Source organism: Aspergillus japonicus (assembly GCF_003184785.1).
Source record: "Aspergillus japonicus CBS 114.51 unplaced genomic scaffold BO86scaffold_6, whole genome shotgun sequence".
NCBI classification, from domain to species: domain Eukaryota; kingdom Fungi; phylum Ascomycota; class Eurotiomycetes; order Eurotiales; family Aspergillaceae; genus Aspergillus; species Aspergillus japonicus.
Genome location: NW_020291643.1, coordinates 560,458 through 583,095, shown reverse-complemented (window position 1 = coordinate 583,095; position 22,638 = coordinate 560,458). Strand labels below are relative to the sequence as shown.

The 22,638-nt window shown below is 53.7% G+C and overlaps 9 protein-coding genes across 9 annotated transcripts; 5 read left to right on the top strand and 4 right to left on the bottom strand.

Annotated features, from left to right (window-relative positions):
- Nucleotides 1-173: 173 nt before the first annotated feature.
- On the bottom strand, nucleotides 174-2,000 carry BO86DRAFT_189368 (aldose epimerase family protein). Its single transcript, XM_025666666.1, has 2 exons — nucleotides 1,944-2,000; nucleotides 174-1,872 (listed from the first exon to the last, which is right to left on the bottom strand). The coding sequence occupies exon 2, from the start codon at nucleotides 1,752-1,754 to the stop codon at nucleotides 396-398; it is 1,359 nt and encodes a 452-aa protein (XP_025531243.1). The 5' UTR covers nucleotides 1,755-1,872; nucleotides 1,944-2,000; the 3' UTR covers nucleotides 174-395.
- A 749-nt stretch (nucleotides 2,001-2,749) lies between these two features.
- On the top strand, nucleotides 2,750-7,063 carry BO86DRAFT_386306 (putative AT DNA binding protein). Its single transcript, XM_025671297.1, has one exon. It carries the CDS (start codon nucleotides 3,118-3,120, stop codon nucleotides 6,589-6,591), a length of 3,474 nt encoding a protein of 1,157 aa, XP_025531242.1. The 5' UTR covers nucleotides 2,750-3,117; the 3' UTR covers nucleotides 6,592-7,063.
- Nucleotides 6,784-7,532, bottom strand: BO86DRAFT_189337 (uncharacterized protein). Its single transcript, XM_025666664.1, has one exon. The coding sequence runs from the start codon at nucleotides 7,440-7,442 to the stop codon at nucleotides 6,975-6,977; it is 468 nt and encodes a 155-aa protein (XP_025531241.1). The 5' UTR covers nucleotides 7,443-7,532; the 3' UTR covers nucleotides 6,784-6,974.
- A 455-nt stretch (nucleotides 7,533-7,987) lies between these two features.
- BO86DRAFT_396352 (uncharacterized protein) lies at nucleotides 7,988-8,853 on the top strand (the record flags this gene model as incomplete). Its single annotated transcript, XM_025673394.1, has 2 exons — nucleotides 7,988-8,458; nucleotides 8,623-8,853. The coding sequence occupies 2 exons, from the start codon at nucleotides 7,988-7,990 to the stop codon at nucleotides 8,851-8,853; spliced, it is 702 nt and encodes a 233-aa protein (XP_025531240.1).
- A 53-nt stretch (nucleotides 8,854-8,906) lies between these two features.
- BO86DRAFT_189358 (uncharacterized protein) lies at nucleotides 8,907-9,476 on the bottom strand. Its single transcript, XM_025666665.1, has one exon. It carries the CDS (start codon nucleotides 9,346-9,348, stop codon nucleotides 9,007-9,009), a length of 342 nt encoding a protein of 113 aa, XP_025531239.1. The 5' UTR covers nucleotides 9,349-9,476; the 3' UTR covers nucleotides 8,907-9,006.
- A 3,085-nt stretch (nucleotides 9,477-12,561) lies between these two features.
- Nucleotides 12,562-14,337, top strand: BO86DRAFT_287295 (protein kinase domain-containing protein; the record flags this gene model as incomplete). Its single annotated transcript, XM_025667364.1, has 1 exon — nucleotides 12,562-14,337. A coding segment is annotated over one exon (1,776 nt), but the record flags the coding sequence as incomplete, so codon positions are not given.
- Nucleotides 14,338-15,876: 1,539 nt separating this feature from the next.
- gel6 (putative 1,3-beta-glucanosyltransferase) lies at nucleotides 15,877-17,202 on the bottom strand (the record flags this gene model as incomplete). Its single annotated transcript, XM_025667332.1, has 3 exons — nucleotides 15,877-16,698; nucleotides 16,776-16,987; nucleotides 17,058-17,202. Coding segments are annotated over 3 exons (1,179 nt in total), but the record flags the coding sequence as incomplete, so codon positions are not given.
- A 2,003-nt stretch (nucleotides 17,203-19,205) lies between these two features.
- On the top strand, nucleotides 19,206-20,629 carry BO86DRAFT_189205 (uncharacterized protein). Its single transcript, XM_025666663.1, has 3 exons — nucleotides 19,206-19,445; nucleotides 19,535-19,713; nucleotides 19,776-20,629. The coding sequence occupies exons 2-3, from the start codon at nucleotides 19,583-19,585 to the stop codon at nucleotides 20,536-20,538; spliced, it is 894 nt and encodes a 297-aa protein (XP_025531236.1). The 5' UTR covers nucleotides 19,206-19,445; nucleotides 19,535-19,582; the 3' UTR covers nucleotides 20,539-20,629.
- Nucleotides 20,630-21,353: 724 nt separating this feature from the next.
- On the top strand, nucleotides 21,354-22,626 carry BO86DRAFT_189140 (uncharacterized protein). The gene is made up of 3 exons (XM_025666662.1): nucleotides 21,354-21,810; nucleotides 21,906-21,990; nucleotides 22,258-22,626. Exons 1-3 carry the CDS (start codon nucleotides 21,515-21,517, stop codon nucleotides 22,402-22,404), a joined length of 528 nt encoding a protein of 175 aa, XP_025531235.1. The 5' UTR covers nucleotides 21,354-21,514; the 3' UTR covers nucleotides 22,405-22,626.
- The last annotated feature ends 12 nt before the right edge of the window (nucleotides 22,627-22,638 follow it).

Sequence of the window (22,638 nt, the reverse complement as noted above, 5' to 3'; positions counted from 1 at the left end):
CTGACTGCATTTTGTATACCCATTTATTTTCTTTGACAATTGCTGTGTACTCCATTGACTAGATTTGAGCAGTTCCTTTAATCTATAAGTAGGGGGTTTATCTCTTTGAGTGGGAAGGTGAGGTCGATGAATTAGAGGGCTTAGGGATGAGTAACTTATTGCAACCTAAGGTGACTAGTTAGACCTAATGGTCCCTTAGAATTTTTTTATGTACAGGGTTGCAGAGATTCTACATCGGAAAGATAGTTTCGAGGGCCAAGGGGGTAAGACCAAGTGTCATAGAGATATGCCTCGAGAAGATTGTTCTTTTTGCGTCGCTAAAAAGAGGAGATTCAAGCAATCAAGCAAAGTTTGTTTCCGCAAGCCCCCGCAGCAGCAGCAGCAGCAGCAGCCGCCTAGACGGTGCCGAATCGGTAGGTGGCATAGTTGACGGCCGGGCCGGTCTCAGGCGAGTAGATCTGATCCGACAGCTGGCCCCACTCCGGATTGTTGATGCCGTCGATCCAGCCCTCCGTCTCGATCACCAGACAGCCGTACTTGTTGACGTACTCGGCGCCGTCGATGCCCTCTTCCTTGTTGAGCTTGATCTGGGAGTCCTTGATGGGGATGGTGCCGTTCTGGCCGTTGCAGGAGTAGATCTGTAGGGCTTGCTGGTTGGTGGCGACCTCCAGGCTGATGCCGGTGGTGCTGGAGTTCAGGCGGACGATGGGCACGATGGAGTTGGAGGCGGTGTATTGCGTAGGGCGATCGACAATGAAGCAGTTGTCGTAGCCGGTGCAGTTGGAGCCGCAGAGGTGCACGGCCTCGTCGATATCCTTACCGACCAGTTTGCCTGCCGTGAAGTCCGCAGAGCCATTGTAGGCGGTGTTGACATCCAGGATGCTGCCGTCAGGAATCAGGATCCCATCGGTGCCGATCAGGCGCTTAGACAGGGGCAGTTGCAGCCAGGTGTCGTCGAGGATGGTCTCGTTCTTGAAAGCATTCAGATTCCAGTAGATGTGGTTGGCAAGCATGATCGGGGTGGTTTCCGTCAGAGCCAGAGCCACCAGTTTGGTGGTCAATTGGGGCAAACCCTCTGGGTTCTCATTGGTGGCCTCGGTTTGGACACTGAACGTGGCATGGGTGATCACATCACCCGGGAAATCCTCAAAGGCACGGTCAACCAGGGTGAAGGTGATGGACGAGTTGGAGTACGCGGTGACGGTCCAGTTGCGGCCATCATAGCCCAATGGGCCTCCGTGGAGGGTGTCTTTGCCGCCATTCTCGTTCTCAGGAATATGATACTCCTCGGTGCCAATTGAGAAGGTGCCGTTCTTGATGCGGTTGGCGTACCGGCCGACCACGGCCCCAAAGAAAGTGCGGTTGGTCTCCGTGTCTTGAAGGTACCGCTTCGGATCATCGTAGCCCACAACCACGTCTTGGAAATTCCCGTTGCGGTCTGGGACCTTGAGAGATGTCAAGCGTGCACCGTAGGGGATCAGCGTCGCGGTGATGTTCTTTGCGCTAATGGTGTAGGCCTTGAAAGGGTCCGTCGCCACTGCTACTGCAGCCTGGGATAGTACAGGCAGCCCATAGAGGGCGGTGGAGAGATAGCTCTTGAGATGCATTCTGATTCCGAGCAGCGTGGTGACCGCAAGGCACAGGCAGCAGTACAGGAATAGAATCCGGGGAGTGATGCGGGCAGGGCAGAGGGTGGAACGGAAACAACCGAGCAGCTGGGGAATTCCCTGGCGGGTTGTGGAGGAAGGTCCCATCGTTCTATTTAAGTACTCCACATTAGGGCTCTTTTACCTCATGATGGCACGCCTGACCGCCGGCGGAGGGGGCGGGGGTGGACAGCAGCACGCAGGAACTGGGGTAGGAATGCCGCTACTGGTACTCATGGTTAGCTCATGTTGTCAATTGTCCGACGGGGGGGGGGGGGCAAGGCATCGTCATCTTACCCGCAAATTGGAGACGGTGTAAAAGTCCAGCTGTCAGGGGGACAGATGCCAAGTATGTGGATAGCTAATCAAGCTACACCTGGGGGGTTGGGGATTGGGAGGATTGGGAGCAAGGGTGACGGGAAAAGTTAGTCCGCGTCTGACCACCTTAGCTCCAGATCTAGAGATGACGTGAAAGCTCGGGATGTAAAGTGAGGGGAAAGCGGGAGAGGGAGATGCAAGCGATGATGAGTTCAGGCCGGAAGGAGAAAAGCTGGGGAATGGGTAGAGAACAAGGCTGGTGACAGTAGTCTACCTAGTACCTTAGTGTAGGTTGTAGTTAGGATGAAGCCACGGGAATGGAGCAAATCAGCCTAAGGAACAAACAGAAAAGGGGGTCCAAGCCATGGCCCCGGGGGTGGTGCACTAGTCCGGTTCGGGCATACTCCGGTGGGGGAATTGGTTTGCGGGGAAATGGCAAGCGTCCCGTCGATCATCTAAGCTTGCACTTGCAGTGCCAGACTACCACGGGCAGTGCTTACATGTACCTCCTCTATACGGAGTACGGAGTACTCTGCCACTCTGCTCGTGTCTCCAGGCTATATTACGTTGACAAGCTTCGGTGCAGTGCCGATTGCCGAGCTGGGCACTGGTCAGTGGGTGTAGTACCAGTATATTGGTCAAGCCATGGCATGATGTCGCATGAGGCTTGCGCTCACCTGTACCGGTAAGCATAATGGAGTACTGGATATATTAGACCGAGCTATCAGTAGAGGTGTCTTGTCTGCATTAGTTGACACTTGACAGTCCACCAGATGGCCAGGTGAAGGCTATTCGTAGCCTGAGGCATCAGGATGGGATGGAAGGGAACAACCTACCGCCCGCTTACATAACTCCTGGTTCCTCAGGAGTCAGGCCTCTCAGCTCCAAGTCCGCCCTGCCTGATCGGGAGACTTGTTTATGTTATGCGTGGATAAGCACGCAAATTCCTCCCTTTCCCCGCCCTTAGATCTACAATTGAGTCTATCTGGACTGTGAGAATACACCTTTGGCTTCTTGTTTGTTGAATTTCCCCCCGAAATGTCGACCGCCATCTAGCGCCCGACCGTGGTGTACCCTCTCTTTCAATGAGACGCGACGGGCGCACTTGAGAGTCGCCCCTCCCATGGTCTGCGAGCTGCGTTCATAACCCGATATGTCCTCTCGCACCTCGAGTTCCTCCTCTCCCGACATTCTTGGGCCATCTGGCGATAGTGATTATCTAATCTCCTCGCCCTTCAAACCGTTCACTGGTCGTCAGAGCTTCATGTCGCCAGCTGACTTTGACCTCCTCCAGAGTCAGCGGACGACGAAACGACAGAAGCGGTCGCGGCTCAACCTCACACCTGGCGCCCATTCTTTCGAGTTCAACGATGTCGTTCTTCCCGCCTCGCCCAACCTCAAACTGAATGGAAAACAACAAGCTTTGTCTCCCGATAAACTCCAGTCCGACGGGAATGTCAGTCCGTGGAGGATTCGTGTGACTTTGGAAGCGACGCAAGACCAAGAGAACAGCAACGATTACGGAAGTCCCACGCCAAAACGTCTTCGACCATCGACCATGATCACAAAAATACCACTCAAGGACGAGTCCGAGCAGACACCGCGAAGGCGTAGAGGCCGTCCAAGGAAGTCCGATACACTACTACTCGATGCGATACCAGCCGCAGGCAGCCCTGGTCATACCCCAGGGCCGCCCGGGTCTGCGCAGAAGCGAAAACGCGGTCGACCGAGGAAGACTCCGCTGAAGGTGGATGCGGTCACGCGACGTGAGCAGGATATAGGAACACTAGACATTGATATGGATACTCCGACCGCTGAGTCTCGATCACGATGGAGCCCTGTGTACATTGCTGGGGACGCTGGGTCGGATGAGGACGATGGTGGATCCCCCCAGGACGAAGAGATGGTCGATATTTTTGACGATGAACTCTCACCGGAGCAACCTGCGGTGGTCAATCACGCTAGCACTACTCCACGGGTGACCTTCGAGCCCACATACGATACCCCACAAGTTGACCATCTAGACAACGAAGAATACAACTTGAACTCCACCCCATCGAAGGTGCCGTCTCCCGTACGCGAATTGCAGTCCAGCTCGTCTAAAACCACATTGCATGCCGGTCATACACCCAGACCGCCGCGCCTATACCCGACCCCAACGACATCTTCGCCGGTCGCGGGAGAGGAAACAGTGGCGCTTTCCCAACGAACAGCTGCATCTAGCGGCAATCGCCGTACCCGTGCATCGTACGGCAGGAGCGATCCGACGGACGAGCATAAGGAGTTCGACTCGATTATGGAAAGTGAAGGGTTCAGTATGGTCTCCCTGGATACTCTTCCCTCAGCCAAGCAACATGGCCTCGGGGGCGATAGCAATTCGAAGATCGCCAAGAATGCTCTCAAGCCGTTCCTGAAGCGAGAATCAAACGGCGTCCTCAGGCAGAGAACATCACTCGACCCTGAAATCCATGGCGGCAGTAAACCCGTCTCTCACGCAGAGATAGAAGACCACCCTCGTATGCGAATCGCGCGCTCCATCGAATCTAGTACCTCACTGCAACACGCATCAGGTGGTAGATCAGCCTCCACAAGACGCATCCGCTCTTCCTCTGCCGTTCCGACATTGCGTCCAGTTCAACAAGGCCAGAAGCCATTACTCAGACTTGTCCGCATTATACGCGCCGGTATCGCTTTACAGGGTCCTCTTACAGAATTGAAGGAGGGGAAGCAACGAACCTCGCAGTCATCAGATTCCGCTTTAGCCGCAAACCGACAGCGTCTGCAACTTCTTTTCCAGGATTTGAACCCTCAGTCCCAACAAGTACTGCAGGCAGGCTTGGCCTTTGGACAGCAACTTGCGAAGCAGAGACAAGTGGAACTAGAAAGATATCAACAGTCGCTGGCCGTAGACGCCAAGACCAATGCGAGAACTATATTACGGAGCAGAGAAGCCAGTTCTCCTAAGTCACCTCAACCAGCGCTGAGTGCGGCAGATTTCGATACTCCCGGCTCAGTCATGAGGCGACGGATGGAGGAGTGGCAACGTGAGAGGGAGGCCATCAGTCGGGAAATTCAAATGGCGAATTCTAGTCAAGTCATTGTCATTGACAGCGACAGGAGTGATCAATCAGATGTCCCAGCAGAACAAGACGAAGAGTGGAACGAGGATGATGGCTTCGATGATGAACCCGAAGAAGCACCCAGCCAGGATGGGTACGTAGAGGCAGAACAAGCGAACGAGGAAGATGACGACGAGGGTTATGAAGACATCTGGCAGCAGGAGGCAATGGAGCAAGGCAACCAATCACATCGCGTGTCTATGCTTGACAATGATAAGAATGACCTGCGCCCTAGACAGGATGAGTCAAGCCCATGGAAAACTGGCTGGACCCCGGCCCGCAGTCAGACGGGGCGACTATACTCTCCGGCTCACTGGACCAAGGAGCAGGACACAGTGCCATTCCTCGGTCGTTCGCGGGTCAAGCAGTTGCGCGAGGAAAATGTTGACCTCACAAATTTGTACCAAGGAGATCCTACCCCGAAGCGCCGCCGTTACTACTATGGAGAAGGTAGTCTTTCGAGTAATGCGAGCCAATCACAGTCTGAAGGTGGCTCACCATCAAACCAAGCATCTCATGGGCAAGGCGTCCACGAACATGCGTCTGAACATGATCAGCTGTCAGAGCACTCGATCGAGCTGAGCTCGCACAGTGACTTGGAAGAAGGGACGTTTCAGATAGATCCCACCACTAGATTGGAGATGGCCAGGCAGAATAGTGGACGAGAGATTATGAGAGACGATGTTGAAAGTCTTGCCGATGCCGCTGCAGCCGAGGGACAATACTTTCAAGCTGCAACTGACAACACCCCCGATCCTCCACGACGAGCCAGCTTGGACAACCAAGCATCATCCTGGTTTCAGAAAATTACTAGCTTGACACCTGGATGGCTCAAAGCGCCCAAGTCTTTCCGGCCAGCTTCCCAAAGGGAGGAAAACTCAGTTGTATACGAGGATGAAGCAGTAACCACGGCAAACTCAAGACACGCTCGTGATGAATTTGACTCGGAACGCTTGGAAGGCATCCCGGGACCATCGTCTCACGTTGCAGAGCCAGGAGACGAGCAACAGATATCTTTTGATCGCAGATCTTATGAATCACTGGGCGATACGCGGGACCCTTTTTACGAGGAAGTGAGGGAGATGAGGCATAAGCGGCAACCCGCTCGTTACTCCGGGCACTTTTCCAATGATCACTACCGCCTGTTGCATAACCTCTATCGCTTTTCCAAGAAGCACCCTGAGCGCTTCCCTTATTATCCGGCTCCTGGCCGGACCGAGATTATTGGAGATTGGATCTGGACTTCAGACGGGGTCTTTGGAGTCCCAGTCACGGAGGATCAGTTTGCGATCATCGACAGGTTCGCACAGCAGGTCTCTCGTGACGACATCAGGGCCGGCGGTACAGGGCAGATTACTTGGACGGAGGCCGACTTGCATAGAAGATTGATCAGCATTATCATAGGCGAACAGATCAGGAAGGAACGGCGACCCATGCGCTACAGGGATCATCCGGGGATAGGCAACTCTCGAAGCAGGGACACGGTCTATGAGACGTGGCGCAGATAAAGGCCCAGAGTTGCAGGTCGCTTGGTCACTGACGTGCAAATCCCGATACACAGATTTTATGGAACTCAAGACTCCGCTGGCACATTAGCTAGCGTACGCTGCACTGACTTCTATTCTTGTTGCATATTCTCGGGTCGTTACGGAGTGGCAAAGCAGCGACCGGATTTTCTTGGGTTCGCATTGAGTTGGCACGCTGACTTTTCCATCATTGACTTTTTTTTTGGTGCTGTTTTTGTATAGCACGTACTTTGTACATGTACCATACCCCCTTTGCTTGTTTGGGTTCTTTTTACTTACGTTGGGCTTATGAGATTGGCCGCGGACGAGTCAGCTGCCAGAGAATTCTTGCTTCTTAGTACAATTTGGGTTGAATTACTGTGACATCATTGGTGTATGGGATTTGACTTTTCGCGTCGCAGCGTGTCTTCCAAACTGCGTTGGAGACCTTGTTCAGTTTGTCGACTTACCTTGCGAATACCATGTATAGGAAGGAAAAAGCCCAAGTATGTACTCCGTACATTTGACAAATTCTTCGCGCGGAAGGTGATTCTGCCGAGTCGATTGTTTGCCTTGCAACGTTTACCTTCCTTTCTTCTGAGCATTTCCATGCTGTTCCCCCATGGAGCCAGTGTGTGTCCCACCCAAGGCCGGACCATGTGCCACGTTTCCTTGCTCCCCAAGATGCAGTCATTGAGGTGACACAAGGACTCGTAGGGTCGATGACATGCCTGACCAGTCCCACTGGGCCTGTGATTGGATGCAGTTATTGTAGTTTCGACTGCGCTTCTGCAGGCATAATGATGGGTGCCAGCCAAGCACAAAGAGACGAGACACACGAGTTCTAGCCCCATTGACTTTCCTCTCTTCAAGGCCTGAAATGGGGGTTGTGCGTGTATGTCTCTCTTATGGCGCCTAATTGAGAAAATTGCGGGTCCTTTCTCTTTGATTCTGTTGAGATGCTGCAAAATGATGTCCCATTCAGTCGGGGAATCCTGAGAGTTGAGCCAGCCGCGGGTGGGCGTTGAATTTGATGTATAAGAAAGGGATTTCCAGACGAGGGAGATGGGAAGAGGAACTGATTCATATCTCGGTGCAGACACAAGACCAGACCCAAGTCACACGCGAGACATCTGAATCAGGACACGAGGGTTCCTTGCAGAAGTACTGTACCTCAGGCTCACTTTGTTTCCCTGTTCCTTCTCTGTTGCTCTCCCAGGACCCTGGGCAAGCAAATCCACCGTTCACCGTGGCCCGACAAACGAGACGCACACGAGACGCACGCCCCCAGGCAGGGAACGTCATCAGTCTCCTCCCCACTGCTCCACTGCTCTTTGTCCTTCTCCTCTTCTTTCTTCAGATCTTCTTCTTCGTCGACTGTTCTTATATAGCCCACAAGATGGGGGTCAGCAACCCTGTCAAGTACGTCCTGGGCCTGTCCCTTTTCACTAAACGCCCGGACCAGCGGTCTCCAACGGCAGCGGTGTGGAAGGGGAAGGCCATCGACTATCATGGGCAGCATGGGCATCATCATCAAGAAATCCGTTGGGGCGGTGCCGTGCAGGGACCAGATGACGATGAAGAGTTTGTCGCTGCAGCTGTGCACATGGCGGTGAGCGAATCCGACGGCAGCAGATGCAGCGGAAGCAGTAGCCGGAACAGTAGCGACAGCAGCGGCAGCAACAGCAGCAGCACCAGCAACCCTCACAGACGCCATTATGGAGTCGTGCGCGTCGTGAGCTGGGCCAGTCTCGTTGGAGAGCGATGTCGGTGGACGATGAGGCAGGAACGAGAATTAGCGATTGCTGAACATGAGTTGGCTCGTTGCCAGAAGGCCTGGAGTTCGGAGCAGGAGTTATGGCTGACTCAGGTGAGTGTCTTCAACTGATTATAGTTTCCTGATTCTTGTGCTCTTCTTCTTTGCCCGACGGTTCCATTTCTCCATCTATACCGAGCCAAGCGCTGGAAAATAAACCACACCCCCTTCTCGCTTCAAGGAAGGTTGGTACCTGGATACAATTAACCAGTCATCAGATCAAGGCTCTGCACGAGGAAAAGGAAGCCCACGAAGAGTTTCTCCATCACCGCGCAAAGCAGCAGGACGAGGAACAGCAGCATTTCCGCAAATCGTGGAATCGTCGTCGGTCCCATGAGGAACCGTCGCAACATCCCACCCAGCCTCACCCACAACCTCCGCAACGGATGGCTTCTACGCATCGAACGAACAGTAAATTGCGACGGGGCATTCGGCGCATGGGATCATAAGCCCTCGAAGCTGTCTTCCTGAACTTTGAACAGGAGAACACACACACACAAAGGAGGTGGGTTTCCATCATAGCTCGGGCTGGCGCGTGCTTCCCCGTCCCCCCGAATAAACATGAAACGATGATCCATTTCTGACAGGTCTAGTCTGATAGGCTAAAATTCTGGAAGTCGAACAGAAAAAGGGAAGCAAAAAAGCAAAAGGTTTAAAAAAAAAAACTTACGACATGTGACGAACGCTTCGTTCCTAATATAATTGCGATCAGCCCTGCAAGATCCATCCCTCCTTTCCTGGATGAAAAGGGGGGGGGGGACGATTGAAAGTGTCGGGATTTTCACTTCGATGCATGATTTGACTAGCTTGGAGACATCAGTGTCGATTCTTGCTCCTTCCTTCTCTCTCTTTGATTTGACTTTTCTTTCTTTACTTCTTTGGGGAGGGGGTTGTATCTGCATCGCCATGGATGGTGAAGCAGTCAGCCCAAGCCCTCTGCACATACGATTGTATTCTCGACCCGCGCCTCCAGTGGAGGAAAGGGAATTATCAGACGACCTTGATCGTCTGAGAACTATTTTCTGTCTGGAACAGTGAACAGGAAAGGGGGGAGATGGGGAAAGAGAGCAAAAAAGCACTTGCGAGAAATTTTCTTTGCATACTACCTACTTCGAGCACTCTCTTGTGCCTATCATGGATGTACTACGTATCCTACTGTATCTTTTTTTTCTGTCTGCACCTGCATTTCTTGTCATCGCATGAAGGAACGAGACGATCTCAGGTTGCACTGCATCATTTGTCAAAGTCAGATCGATCTTGGTCTGTCTGAGCTAGTAGTCACATTTCCGCCCGAGATCTTTCGAAATTCTTTTTTTCCTTTGTTCAGAAAGAAAACCGCAGAGACCGATCGCGTGGCTGCCACAACCATACCGCGCGCCTTCTGAGCAATGGGCTTCATCCCGGTGCCGGAGTAGTTGAAAATGGGGTGCGTACAGTAAGGCGGCAAGTTTGCTTCCCACAATGGGTAATTGCGGGTGAACATACTGAGTAAATGATCAAGAGATCTAAGGGAAGGGGAGGCTCGACTACCGATTCCTTCTAGGCTGCATGCAACCATTCCCCATGGTTTTCTTGGGGGTGTCAGTCTGCAGGCACAAAACAGAGCACTTCCGATGCCTCGCTTGATTCTAGACCTGCCACTCAAAGAAAGTTCCCGGAATTCGAGGGCGGAGCTGCCCCGGCGGACCGGCGAGGACCGATCACGCTCTGAAGATAAGGGACTGGTTTACTGCACATAGTCTCCGTGCTCCGTAAAAAAGAGTGGGAAAGAAGAATAGCGCGTAGTAATAAATTAATCGTTAGGCAACTCAACTAGTGCTGACCGGTAGCAGCATACCGAACGGAGGGTATGGTATAGTACTTTTGTGAGCCACTCGATTAGTACATAGACCCATTGTACGGAGTAGAGCCTGGAGATATGGTGGACTGGGCCATTATGCCTACCCCAAGCCCAAATTCTTCTCCAGACCCGGATCTTCGCGCATGGACCACACGCCCACTTCACCTGAGACGTGATCTTGTGAACGGTGCATAGCAGTGGTTTGATTTTGATATACGTTTCGGAAGGGTGGAGTGTTGGTGTTGGTGCACCATTCAGCCTCGCCGACATCTACTGTATTGCACATATCAATTGTAGAAGAGCTCTATGGATCCGTCAAATCCCGGGCTGACGTCCCCTGGTCCGTGATGGCTGAAGGGGTACTGTAAGAACCCGAAGCAGGCAGGGCTTATCAAGGTTTCATTCTGACTAACGGGCGCATTTTCATGAATAAAGTCCGCTGTCAGAGGCCGGGGTTGACGGCAGAGCTGATAAGCAATGTCTCTCGGGTGACGAATGGGCGGTGCTGATAACAAGAATCCCTGGATAGCGGAAAGTTTGGCGATTGTTGAGCTTCGAATGTTTGAAGTATTCCGTAGCCTTCTCTTCAATGGGTTGCTATTTTGCATTTCTTTGGGGGAGGGGGCCTCAAAGGAACTGCTTTTTGCGTATTGTGGCGCTTGTTGGTTCCTCGGGACCTGGTGGTTATCATAGGCTGACCGAGAGAGTCCCAGGATGAGTAGGAGTGTGTGCCACGCTTCTGCCACAATTCTTCATGCTGGAAATCACTGGGTGCGTCCCTTCAGGAATTACCGACTCTCTGCAGGACGCCCATCTGAGACCTTTTCTGGATCCTTTGCGCCACGCCACGTTTCTTGTTCCGGCATAGGGAGCAAGCCTAGCGATCGATAGACAGACGCGCAACCCTTGCTGGTTCTGCTTTTCGGGGGATTTTTGTTTGCGTAGAGGGATTGACAGACGAATGCCGGCGATGATACATCACAATGAATTGGTTACTGGTCGAATCGACATGTATGGTGAGACGATTAGCAGGATTCAGCAGTGAGGCAGCTTGTAGTCCAAGCAGTAAATCATTTGAATCATGCGAATCATGTGAATCGTGAGGAGAATAGGCAAGATGGGAAAGATGACCGTGTTGGGACTAGCGCTGGTTATCCATTGATTCTCGAAGGTCTTTCTCCTTCTCCGGCTTCTCCTTATCCTCCTCTCCTCCCCATATCGTTGCCTTATCGACATCGCTTTCGGAGATACGGACGAGACGAGTAAGCCCACCCGCCGAGAGAGAACAATAGTCATGCCCTGCCCTGCCCTGCCCTGCTGATATCCACGCATCCACGCAGTGAGCCGAATTCAATCGTCATACCGGCCCGGTTCGTGACTTGACTCGCGCCCAAACTTTGTCATTGTATACCGGCTCTCTGAGCCTCGCATCCTTTCCCCACTCATAGACGGATACTCCGTACAACAAACGACCTAGATTCTTTGTACCGAGTATGAACCGTTGCCGCACTGCCATGGTGATCCTTGCCACCTCGCAAGCTCGAGCTCGTCCTGCAGTCACTGGGGTGGCCCCCCTAGTGCCTTGACCAGCCATCGTCCTTCGACACTACTGACTGCAGTGCTTGTTTCTCATTGCACTGGTGGTCATAGCGGCTTCGAGCATAGACCAACTCCAGTGCCAGTCACATGGGATCATTATCACCAGCATCCAGGTTACAGTGCAGCAAGAGCCCCGGTTCGCACCCCCCGCGAGCATTGGCTGGTAGATGAGAGCGAGGAGTGACCCCCTCCTTCTACTCCTCTTTCGTTCTTCTACCTCCTCTGATCATTATGACTATTGATTGGAGCCTTCCAATAATGGCGTGGGGAGTCCCCCTTGCTGTTTGATAAGCCTCGTGTCCACCAGTAGGTTACCCATCCGTCCCCCGCCGACTATATCCCCCGATATCTAAGCCTATTAAGTTTGATGTTTATTACCATTTACAATGGCAATTTATTTATTTTTTTATTTTATCTTTCAATCTTTTTTGGGGTTGTTGTTGCACGCCTCTTGATCGAATATCTCATCTTGCTTTTCTCTCTCTCTCCCTTGATCTTCATTTTCCTGGTTTGTTCATTGCCCGAACGCCTTCATGGCAGCCACTTACAGATACCTGCATTGAGACATGTTCGTCCTACATGAAGGTCGCCGGAAATAGTATCCTTGCCACGCTCCCCTTTTCTCCTCTTCATCTCCAAGTGGTTATATTAGATGTCCGCCCCCGCCTGTGGGGAAGCTTCGCCCTTCCACGACGACCCGGATCGCCATGAGTCCGAGATGTCAGCCCCCGTCACCTCACTTTGGTGGCCCGAGGATCGGGTGAAAGCGACCCTCTGCCCGGAATACGTCTTCGGCCAGCTCCCTTCGAATGTCCTGCACCGTCTAGTGGCCCCGCTGCCTTGGGGAGAGGGCCTGACGAGCGAATCTTATCTCGACTGGATCATCGCCAAGGCCGGCAGGCTCTTTCTCATTCTTGTCGACATCGACATACCCGATCGAATCTTCGCGTTAATAGACGAGTCTCTGGATGACTCGGATTTACCGTTCTCGGCCCCCAGTGTCAAGCGTCTGCCTCTCTTTGCCGACGGCCCGAACCCCGACCTCGAACACAGGTTCTTCCTGGCGCAATGGCGGTTCATTGTACGCGGAATTGCAGCAGGCGACCATGTGAAGTACACTCAAAACGAAGGCGTTCCTGTGGAACTCCTCCGCACGGGAACATCGTTGGTAAGAGAGGGCGTTGAAAAGGTGGTTCTAGCCGGCGCGGCGTGCCGTATACTCCTGCGAACGCAAGTCACTGTCGGCGGAGCACCGCACTTCTTTGAGGAGGATGAGGTACTGGAGGAGATCCGTTCCTTGAGGAGGCTGGCCCATGACCACGTTTATTCGATCTACGCATCCTACTTTGTGGATAACACGGTCTGCATTCTGTTCTCCGGAGTATACGAACGCACCTTGATGTCTTTCCTCACTGACGTGCCTCAACCATTCAAACGGCTTCCGAAAAACAAGCGGCGGGAGATATTGGTCAATTGGCCGCATTGCTTGGCTGATGGGTTGTCTTGGCTGCATGCACATAGCCATGCACATAGCGTCATCCGTCCGTCGAACATACTGGTCGATGCTGAATTCCGAGTCTATCTAGGTCAATTCGAGGCACTCGATACCTTGCTGTCGCCGGCCAAGATGGATGACGTCGAGTCGTATCAGTATGGCTCCCCAGAGCGCTGGGTGCGCTCGGTCAGTGTCCAGAACACTGACATAACGAGACCATCGGTTAGTCTTCCATCAGGGAGCCGTTCGGCGCGGAAGCAGTCGGCCTCGTCAACTGCACGCCCGTCCTTCCTGAGCTTGTCTCGACTCCGAAGCTCTCTGCCGTCCGATCACGAGACAGACAGTCCACGTGCAGAATCGGTCACCTCGCAAGGTACTGCCATACGAATTGGCCTGCAAGGGTCCTCTTCGTCGCGAGTCTCCTTCACCCAATCGTCCTCTTCCGGATCCAGTACTGGAAGTGTCCGCAAACGCGCCATCGGATCCATCAAACGGCCCATGTTCTATACACCTTCCATCACCTCTTCCAACTCCTCGGGATCTTCTTCCGCCTCTTCTGCTATATATCACCCAATCGGTTATCCTATCATAGGCACGAATGCTGCAATAGTCCAGACCTGGCAGACGCGCCAAACGGACCCGGAAGCCTCCGACATCTTCTCCCTCGGGGCTGTGATACTAGATATCTTTACCATTCTCTGCAAACGCAAGCTCTCCGCCTTTGCTCATCACCGGGGAGCCAAGAATCGGACTGCCGGCCGTGGGGGCGGCGTCGCCGATTGCTCCTTTCACCTGGACCGGAACGCCGGCCAGGTCTGCTCATGGATCACACTCCTGGACAACGACGCCAAGAAACACAAAGACTCCATCTTCCAGGCCGTTCGGCCAATGCTCGATGTTGTTCGAGTGATGCTGAGCAGAGACCCAGCCGAGCGTCCCTCCGCGTTCCAGGTCGAGCAGCTATTCGCGCGCGCGATCCAGAAGTTGGACGCCGCCGCCGCTACTCCGATACACTGTACCTCTAAACTGCAACATCACGCTCCTCGGTCGAAGAACGCCCTGCGCGTCGGCACCAATAAGAATGCTGATCTATCTTCGAATAATCTGATTGTCCCGCGCACCGGACCAGCAGCACCGCGGTCACCGTCGTCTTTGATCAGCTCCACAGCAAGCACCGAGTACTCTCCCACCACGACCACGACCAACTCCGGAGGCCCCGTGAGTCTCAAGACCTATCAACCCTCCTCGACCGCCTCCGCGTCCAGCTCCAGTCTCCCCGACTGCTATCTGACCGATAGTTATGTCACCGGCAGCAGCGACACCGACCCCGAACAACATGACCGGTACATCAGTTCTAGGACTGCATCCCCATCCCCATCCCCTTGGCTGGACCCCGAGTATGCGTCCGGGCCGTCAATGCACCATGATCCCTCCTGGAACTATAGCATTGCAATGGGGAAGAACTAACCCCCTCCCCCACGTTTTTGTCATTTCTTTCCTTGTGAACATAATTACCAGCAGTGCACATATCTGTACTTCTAATATGCCGTCATCGAGCAGCGATCGCCAGAGCCCCCTTGCCTCATCCTCCTTCCCCCGGATCTTCTCGTCAGGATCTCCTTCATCCTATCCTTCAATCGGAACCTACACGCGCATACCTTTCTACTGATGCGGTGTAGATGTGTACTGAACCTTCCACCCCGGGCTCTAGCCCACCCTCATCATCCCGTCGTTATTCAGCCACCATCGACCAACTGCTCTCTTGCCCCTGACACACATATTGTATATCCCCTTCTCATATTTACCTACACAAAGGATCTTTTCCCTTACTTCGGGCGTGATGAGTGACGAGCATGGTGTGCAGGCGGAGTCTCTGGGCGTGAATTGTGATTGATACCTAATTATTTTTTGGAACACTTGGTCTTTCTCGGCTTACCTAGCGGACCGCTTGTACGTATTAAAAAATAGTCCAGCTTCCCATCTGGGTGACTGAATCTGTGTAACCACTGTGGATCGCCCATATGGGGATGCTTTCTTTGCTCAAAGTACATTCCATGGGATATTGTATTGATTCGTGATAGTCATCCAGTGACCACCCTCGGGCTCGGACTATACCGCAATGCATGAAGAGTCAAGGTCAAAGAAAAACAGCGAGGGATCGCGGATAATGTGGGGAAGGCCTGAATTTTAGAAGAGCAGAACGCCAGGGACACCGGAAGAAGAAGATACACTCCAAAATGTCGCGTAACATACATCAGATCACAAGATTCATAACCACAGCGCCAGACCTCCTACGACCGTGCACAGAGCGAGCGACACCTCGATGGCGCGGTTGAGGCTGCCCTCGCGAAGGATAGCGAAGGAACCTGCCCCGTTGCTGAGTTCGTAGGAGGGGAGGATGGTCTGCGCCGAGGACGCGGACATGGCGTCGGAGACGTCGAGTTCCTTCTGCTGCCGCGGGGGCCTGTCCTCATCCTTGGAGGAGGAGTCATCGCCGGTCACCGCGCCTGTCGGTGCCGCGCGGTGGGATGGTGCCGCTTGGCCCAGGGTCGGCAGCGGCGCGCTGGGGTCGACGGCCCATCCGCCGGCGGTGGAGGCGGGACACGCTGGCGGGGTGATGGTGGAGGTGGAGGCGGCGTAGTCGGATAGAGCGACGCCAGTGGGGTTGAGGGTGGCCCATTGCGCTTTGAGGTTGTCGAAGTCCGGTGCGACGGGAGTGGGTTCGCCCTGGCGGACGAAGCCATCCTGCACGAGGGGCCCGTTGGCGGTGGCTGCGGCGGGAGCGTCCGCGGCCGGAGGCGGTGGAGGAGGGCCGTAGTTCACTAGCCCGTAGTCGTTGGTCTCCTCGATCCACTCGTAGATCATTGAGCCTGACCAAGTGTCCGCCATTTCGGGACCGAAGATGGCGGCCTGGTCGCCGAAGGTCCGGGGGCGTGCAACATTGCAACCGGTCTCTGAGAAGAAGATTGGGGCGGGGTAGCCCTCGGCTTGCTTCTGGAGGGACTCGTACCCGGATTGGGTGAAGGTCGACTCCCCACACCATTCGTAGGCGTTCAGGGCGAAGAAGTCCAGGCGCTCTGCGGGGTCCGACCGACAGGCCAGGTAGTTCTGCAGCATGGGCCGCAGCTCTGCGATATCGGCTGCAGAGTAGCCCACTGGAATCGGGCGATATCCCTTCTCGTCGCGGTGGGATTTCATGTCGCGAACGGCGGCTAGCACGTATGGCGCGGCGGCAGAGCCATCCTTGGTGGTGAGGACTTCATTGCCGACGAAAAATCCGGCCGTGTTGTTGTACTGCTGAAATTCATCCAGAACAGCTGCGAACCGGTCGTGTTGGGTCTGGTCCCAATGAGGCTCGACCTACACGGTTTTATTAGTATCACGGCTACGGGGGGGTCATGTGACCCGACATGAGGTTCTGTAGGTTGGGGACGGACTTGGGAGATCGCTGTATCGAACGTGTCCAGATCCACAAAGAGATAGATGCCTGCATCTTCGAAGGCCTTCATGCAGCCATCGTGGTCGGCTTCAGGGTCCACATGATAGACGCGGATTGCGTTGGTGCCCAACTCAGCCATGCGGGCCGCATCTCGCGTGCATTGAGCGGTGTCAATCAAGGGATCGTCGGGAACGAGCTGATAGGCGATTCCTAGCGCCAAGGACACTTGCGTTAGTAAGGAGGATCGGTGAAGTGGTATTGGTAGGCCGCGGTGCTGTACCTTTTATATAGTATTGCCTGCCGTCCTCATAGAAGAATTTCGAGCCCACGGCCGAAATAGTCTGAATGGCATGTGCGGCGCGAGGCACTGATGCTGCGAGCAGCATAAAAAGTGTCGCCAGCGACGGTGAGCAGTGTGTCTTCATTCTGTGCGAGTTGAGCTAATGTGCGCCGGCTTATAGCTTTGGGTGCTTCAATGTCGACGTGTGGCGGTCGTTCGTGCAGAATGGCTAATGTCGAGCAGATGAATGAGGACAAAGCGATTGTACCTGTCTGACAGACGAGTTCGCAACAGCAGCTTCGTGTGCACGAAGGCGAACGTGTGCTGGACCAGCTACCGGGCTCGTTGTGTTCACCGAAGCAGCAGCTGCAAGGGTTCGATAGACAGTCGAACCAATTCTCCGCGATATGCAACCCGATTGAGAACAGAACAACTGAAGTCGCTAGATGCCAGCCTGACATGCTTCTCATCATGGGATAGAATCAGGTTCTTTAATATGTGATGCCATGCTGCTCAACACCCTCGCGACGCGGTACCTGGGAGTTTGAGATGGCTCCCAGCCATACCATGGCACCGTGAATTTCTGGACGGAGACATGCCTGACAATGGTATTTCCAGTAGCATGATGTCAAAGAGCATTGGCGCAGGCCTCCTTGAAGCCATTGGTGTCGGGGGATGAGCTGGAATGCGCGGAATGGCAGACAGGGGGCGGGGAATTAAGGTGGAAGACCGAGGGAATCGTCAAATGCCTGAGTTTCAAGCTGCCATACTGGCGACATGGATGTATGCAGGGTTCGCGTTGCAGCGACGTGAACAATGCTTCCGAGGGATTGACTATGCACAGTCAACATAGTCTCTGGAAGATAGGGAGAGAGAACTGAAATGCGACTCTGCAGTTGGTGGGTGTACTGAGTATTATCCTCCCTTCCTAATTGGGTAATTCGGGAGGGAGGAATGAACCGGTCGTGGGGGCCTGTGGGGGCCTGGTTATTCAGGCCACTACAGTTGAACTAAGCCGACCTCGTCCGAGGAGCCTCGGAAATGCCCGGAATGGCAGGCCGGGATCAGGTGAGCTTAGTCATTGACCGATCTCAGACATCCCCGCCAATGGTGTTGCTGCAATGTCTCGATTCTCCCCCCCACTGCATGATCCCACTGCATCCCACTGTGATAATTAAAGCGCAATCTACATGTTTCTCTCCTCGAGATTCGATACCCCCGAAAAAACTCCCCCCAAAAAGGAGCAGGGGCAAAAACCGTCGACCAAAAAAAGAAGCAGCCCTTGTTCGTGTTCTTTTCGATTTGCCTCTCCGATGTCTTGGATCTTGCTTCCCGGTGTTGGCGTGTGACGCCATACGTGGACGACTATCGTGATGTGATCAGTGGCAGCGGGAATCGTGCCCAACTATCATTAACTATCTCGACTAGTTTGGTGGGCGGCCCAGTCTTTCCCGAGCCAGTTGGCGGCCTTGGACTGAAATTGCCCCCCCTTTTTTATGGACCTTCTATGGGCCGAGTTATTCAGAGTCAAGGCCTGCCCGGGCAGCACGAGGGGCCACTGGGTCTGGACAACGATCGAGACCCTGGCCGATCCATGGCCAGATAATGAGGATCACTGTGCGGACGAGGTCCGTTCCCTCCCTCCCACCTCCCTTCTCCCACACAATTCCATTCATTTTTCCGGACCTGGTGGAAGACCAGGAAGAGTGCCAAAAAATGGCGGCAAAAACATACAGGTACTATCAGAAGCGGCGAAGGTTGCACGCATCGAAGCTGCAGACCGGAGTCCAAATATTGAACGGTCGCAGGGGTGTAACCGTGTGAGAGATTGCGAGATAAAGGGATGTTGGAGCAGTTGAATTGGATCGTCGGGGGCTTGCGTGGATGACGGGGCCTCGCCTGGGTTGGGCTGGTTTTGGCTGGCGTGGGCTGGCTTTGGCGGGCTTTTGGCGGGCTTCAAGGTTCCTTCCCGCATTCGATGCAGTGAGTGGGCATCGCTCGTCACCGTTTCATTTCCTCCTTTTCCTTTTTCATCTAACCCCTCTCCCTCTCCCTCTCCCTCTCCCCGTATCTCTCCCCTTGTCCGCTGTCAATCGCGCTTATTATAATAATATTCATATTCGCTTTTGTTTCCCTTCCCCTCCCCCCCCCCTCTCTCCCATCCCCGGACTTTTCTAGTCACTCATCACAGGTCTCTGTTGTGGTTTCGCTTGCTTATCAACCTCGCTCCTCCCCTCGAGATATCAGTCACTCTGCTCTACCACTTCCTCTCCAGTAATTCTTTTTTTGGAACATGCTATCCGTGGTTCCTTCCTTCCTCATCATTGCCGTTTCAGGAAAGCTTCTCTGCCTGTGCTTGCCATAATTGCTTGGCCACAGATTAGTCGTGTGCGCACACTGTCTACCTTATCATAGCACGTCACCTCGATTCACCTACTAGGCGCTTCAGAATTGCCTTTGCCAAACATCCTTCTTAGATCCTACGGCTGTCCCCACATAGTCAACGGGCGACTCGATTAAGAACAATGTCGACTGCCAATACTGTATCGCCGTTTCGCATCTCGCACCAGGACCGCGACAACCTGGATCGCAATGAGGCGTTTCGCATGATGCGAGAACACCTCCGGCGACAGGAATTGGGCATGAAGGCTCCGAGGTATGTGACTGGAAGAGGCTGGTTGTTTTGGTCATCCCAGGGCTAATTAGGGTTGATTGTAGCTTTTGCGCCTGCCACCGCAACTCCTGTCTTGCCCAGGAACAAGAGACATTCCGTCTACATCGCGATATCATCCACACGCTGCTCCTTCCCTTGTCTCTCCTGCATCACGAAGCCTCGCGCATCGCCGCCAATGTCCTTCCCAGTCGCAAAGGAGCGGAAGCCGACCGGGCCTTCCGGGGAGAGGCACGGAGTGCTTATGCCTGGTTACACTCGATTTTGACCGAGGAACACGATTGGTACTTGACGGAGCGTTGCCCGGCGTGCATTGTGCTTCATGTGATGAATTCCGAGCCCACCATTCGCTTTATCGCCGTGGCCTGTCTCTTGTCCGACCACTTGCAAGGGACAAAGAGACGGTTGCCGAGCTTCGACTTCTGGCTCCGGTCATTGGAAGCCGCCGTCCGGGAAGATCCCTTCTGGGGCGATGATTTCTGGCCAGATATTGAATACCGCGCGTATGCGCTGACCGACAGTGTCAAGGAGCTGGTGTTGCAGTGTCTGGAGCTGCAAGCGGCGCTGGATCGGCAAGACCCGCCGCCGTCTATGTCGTACCACGCCGGCTTCCACTGTGACTCGTCACGACCGGCTGTTGTGGCCAAATCGGCCAACTGCACGCCAGTCACAATCACAATGGGCGATGAACAAAAGCTGATGGCCAAGGTCACCACCGGTCGCGGCATGCAGTCACGTCGGACCGATCGGCCTCAACGTTTCCACACTCGCCGCCATGCGGATGCTCGCAGAAGATCCGTGACGTCTTGAAAGTGCTACCTTGGTATGGTGTGATAATCAAAGTTTCCAACCATTGGACTTGATGTTCACGAATACGAGCGATCCACCTATCCTACCACACCCTTCCACCCTTCGAGGCATAGTGGCATGACTCCGTTTCACTCCGTCCACCGGGTCGGAACTGATTAGCTCTGCGTGAAGCATTATTCACATGCAGTGCCATGACTCTGGGAGTCGAAACTCAGATCTGGAGTGGAACGCGATGACGGGAAGCGAACTATTCGCTACCTCCCGATATCTTGCGACCTCCTACCCCCAGAGACTCCACCCGCCGCATTATCACGCAAGGGATCTCTACGTGCACCAGTTCTGCAAGGCTCATATGATCCGCATGGCAGCTATCAAACTGTCGGCCTCTAGCCACGTCTGCAAGGAGGGGACCCGCGGAGATGCACTTGTGCGGCGGGTATTCGTCAGCAGAAATGGGCAGGGGCGGTCCAGCCAACAATTGCAGCCAGGCGGTTGCACTACGCATTGCGGTGCAAGCGTCAGGAGCAATGGGCTCCGTTTAGGCGGCCAGGGATTCGAATGGATGTCGAGTTTTATAGCCTACTGGGCAGTCGACTGATGAGTTAACTCTGAGACGCGCGTCGTAACTCAGCTTACTCGGTTTACACCAGATAGTGAAATACAGACCAATTGCAAATAGTCAGTTTCAAACTAGCCACATGTGTAAACATTCATCTGTAACGAGTCAGTCGGTGGCCCAAGCTACGGACTTGCATCAGCGGTAAGTCTGACTCGCCTTTGGTGCATTGAGCGACCGAGCTAACCAATGCCACGAGCCTATTCAGACCTTAGGACTCCAGGCTACATCATCTCCAGTACTCCATATCCTGACTTGATGGCATGATGCCAAGCACTACATGAGTATGGATACATAAGATACTTCTCTTGAGTATTCCATGATGTTGTGCGACCGCAGCGCTGGGCTTTTTTTTTTCACATGGACCAACCTATTTATTTATTCTTCATCCCATTGACAAGCGCAAGGCGTTACGGAACAGGCCCCTTCCAAAGGACGTTATCATCAGCGCCACAACCGCGACATGGTCGGATTGTCCTTACATCCGGTGATGTTCGATCAGTGAAAACTGCCACTGCCAACAACAGAAGCATCCTTGTTTATCAGGTTGGTCGCCGACCGCAGTGGAACTGGGGAGCGCCCCGGAGCATATCATGGCTCGCTCGCTCCCCTGCTGCTGTTGTCTGCCTTCCTGTCTTTAGACTTGGAGCTACCAGGTAGGATTGTCCCTGGCCCTGCGTACATGGGTAAGGTTGTGTATGTTGGGCTAGTGTTTGACCATTACTTTGTTCGGATCCATATCCTGAAATAGCCCACGAATTCTCGTTCGAGAGCTCGGTAGTGCTCTGCCACTGTGCTATTGGCGACTCTTCCTACAGTGTCTCAACTACCCTTATGTTGTACAGGCACGGCCTTCGATTCGCATCCTATACCTACGTACGGACCTGGACTTGAACTTGAACAAAAGCAATGCTGCATGATGCCCTCGTGTCATCCTATATCATGTACTCGGCAGTGCTCTGAACGTCAACAACCATCCGCAACAACATCCCCCTCTATTTCTGTCCGCTGTAGGAAGGAATCAGAGCCGCTATTCCTCGTCACCTCCCTCTCTCTCAGACTCCTATCTCGCCCCTTCAACATCTGGAAGATTGTCGCTTGAGGTCGGGTACTTGTTGCTGCATGCATCACAGATGGCGTGGTTCCCAGGATCCATGAACGGAATGTGGTGTGCGACTCTAACTCGTCTGAGTACTGCGTGTCGTGTGAGGCTGATGTATAGCCCTGGTGTTTCCGGCTGCTCTACTTGAGGGAGGGTTGGGGTGGGGGTATGTAATCAAGCCAGATTCGATGATTTGTGCCCGCCCTCGGGCTAGTTCTTGGAATTTAGCAAAGCCTCAAGGCGAGAGGATGAGGATTTGTTGGGTAGCATTGTCCTGAAGCGGAGCCGTGGCGATGTTGGTGATGGTTGGCTGTTGAGACAATCTGCTCAAAAGGCGAAATGGAGTACCTAGTAGTTAGGTAAGTAGGTAGGTAAGTAGGTA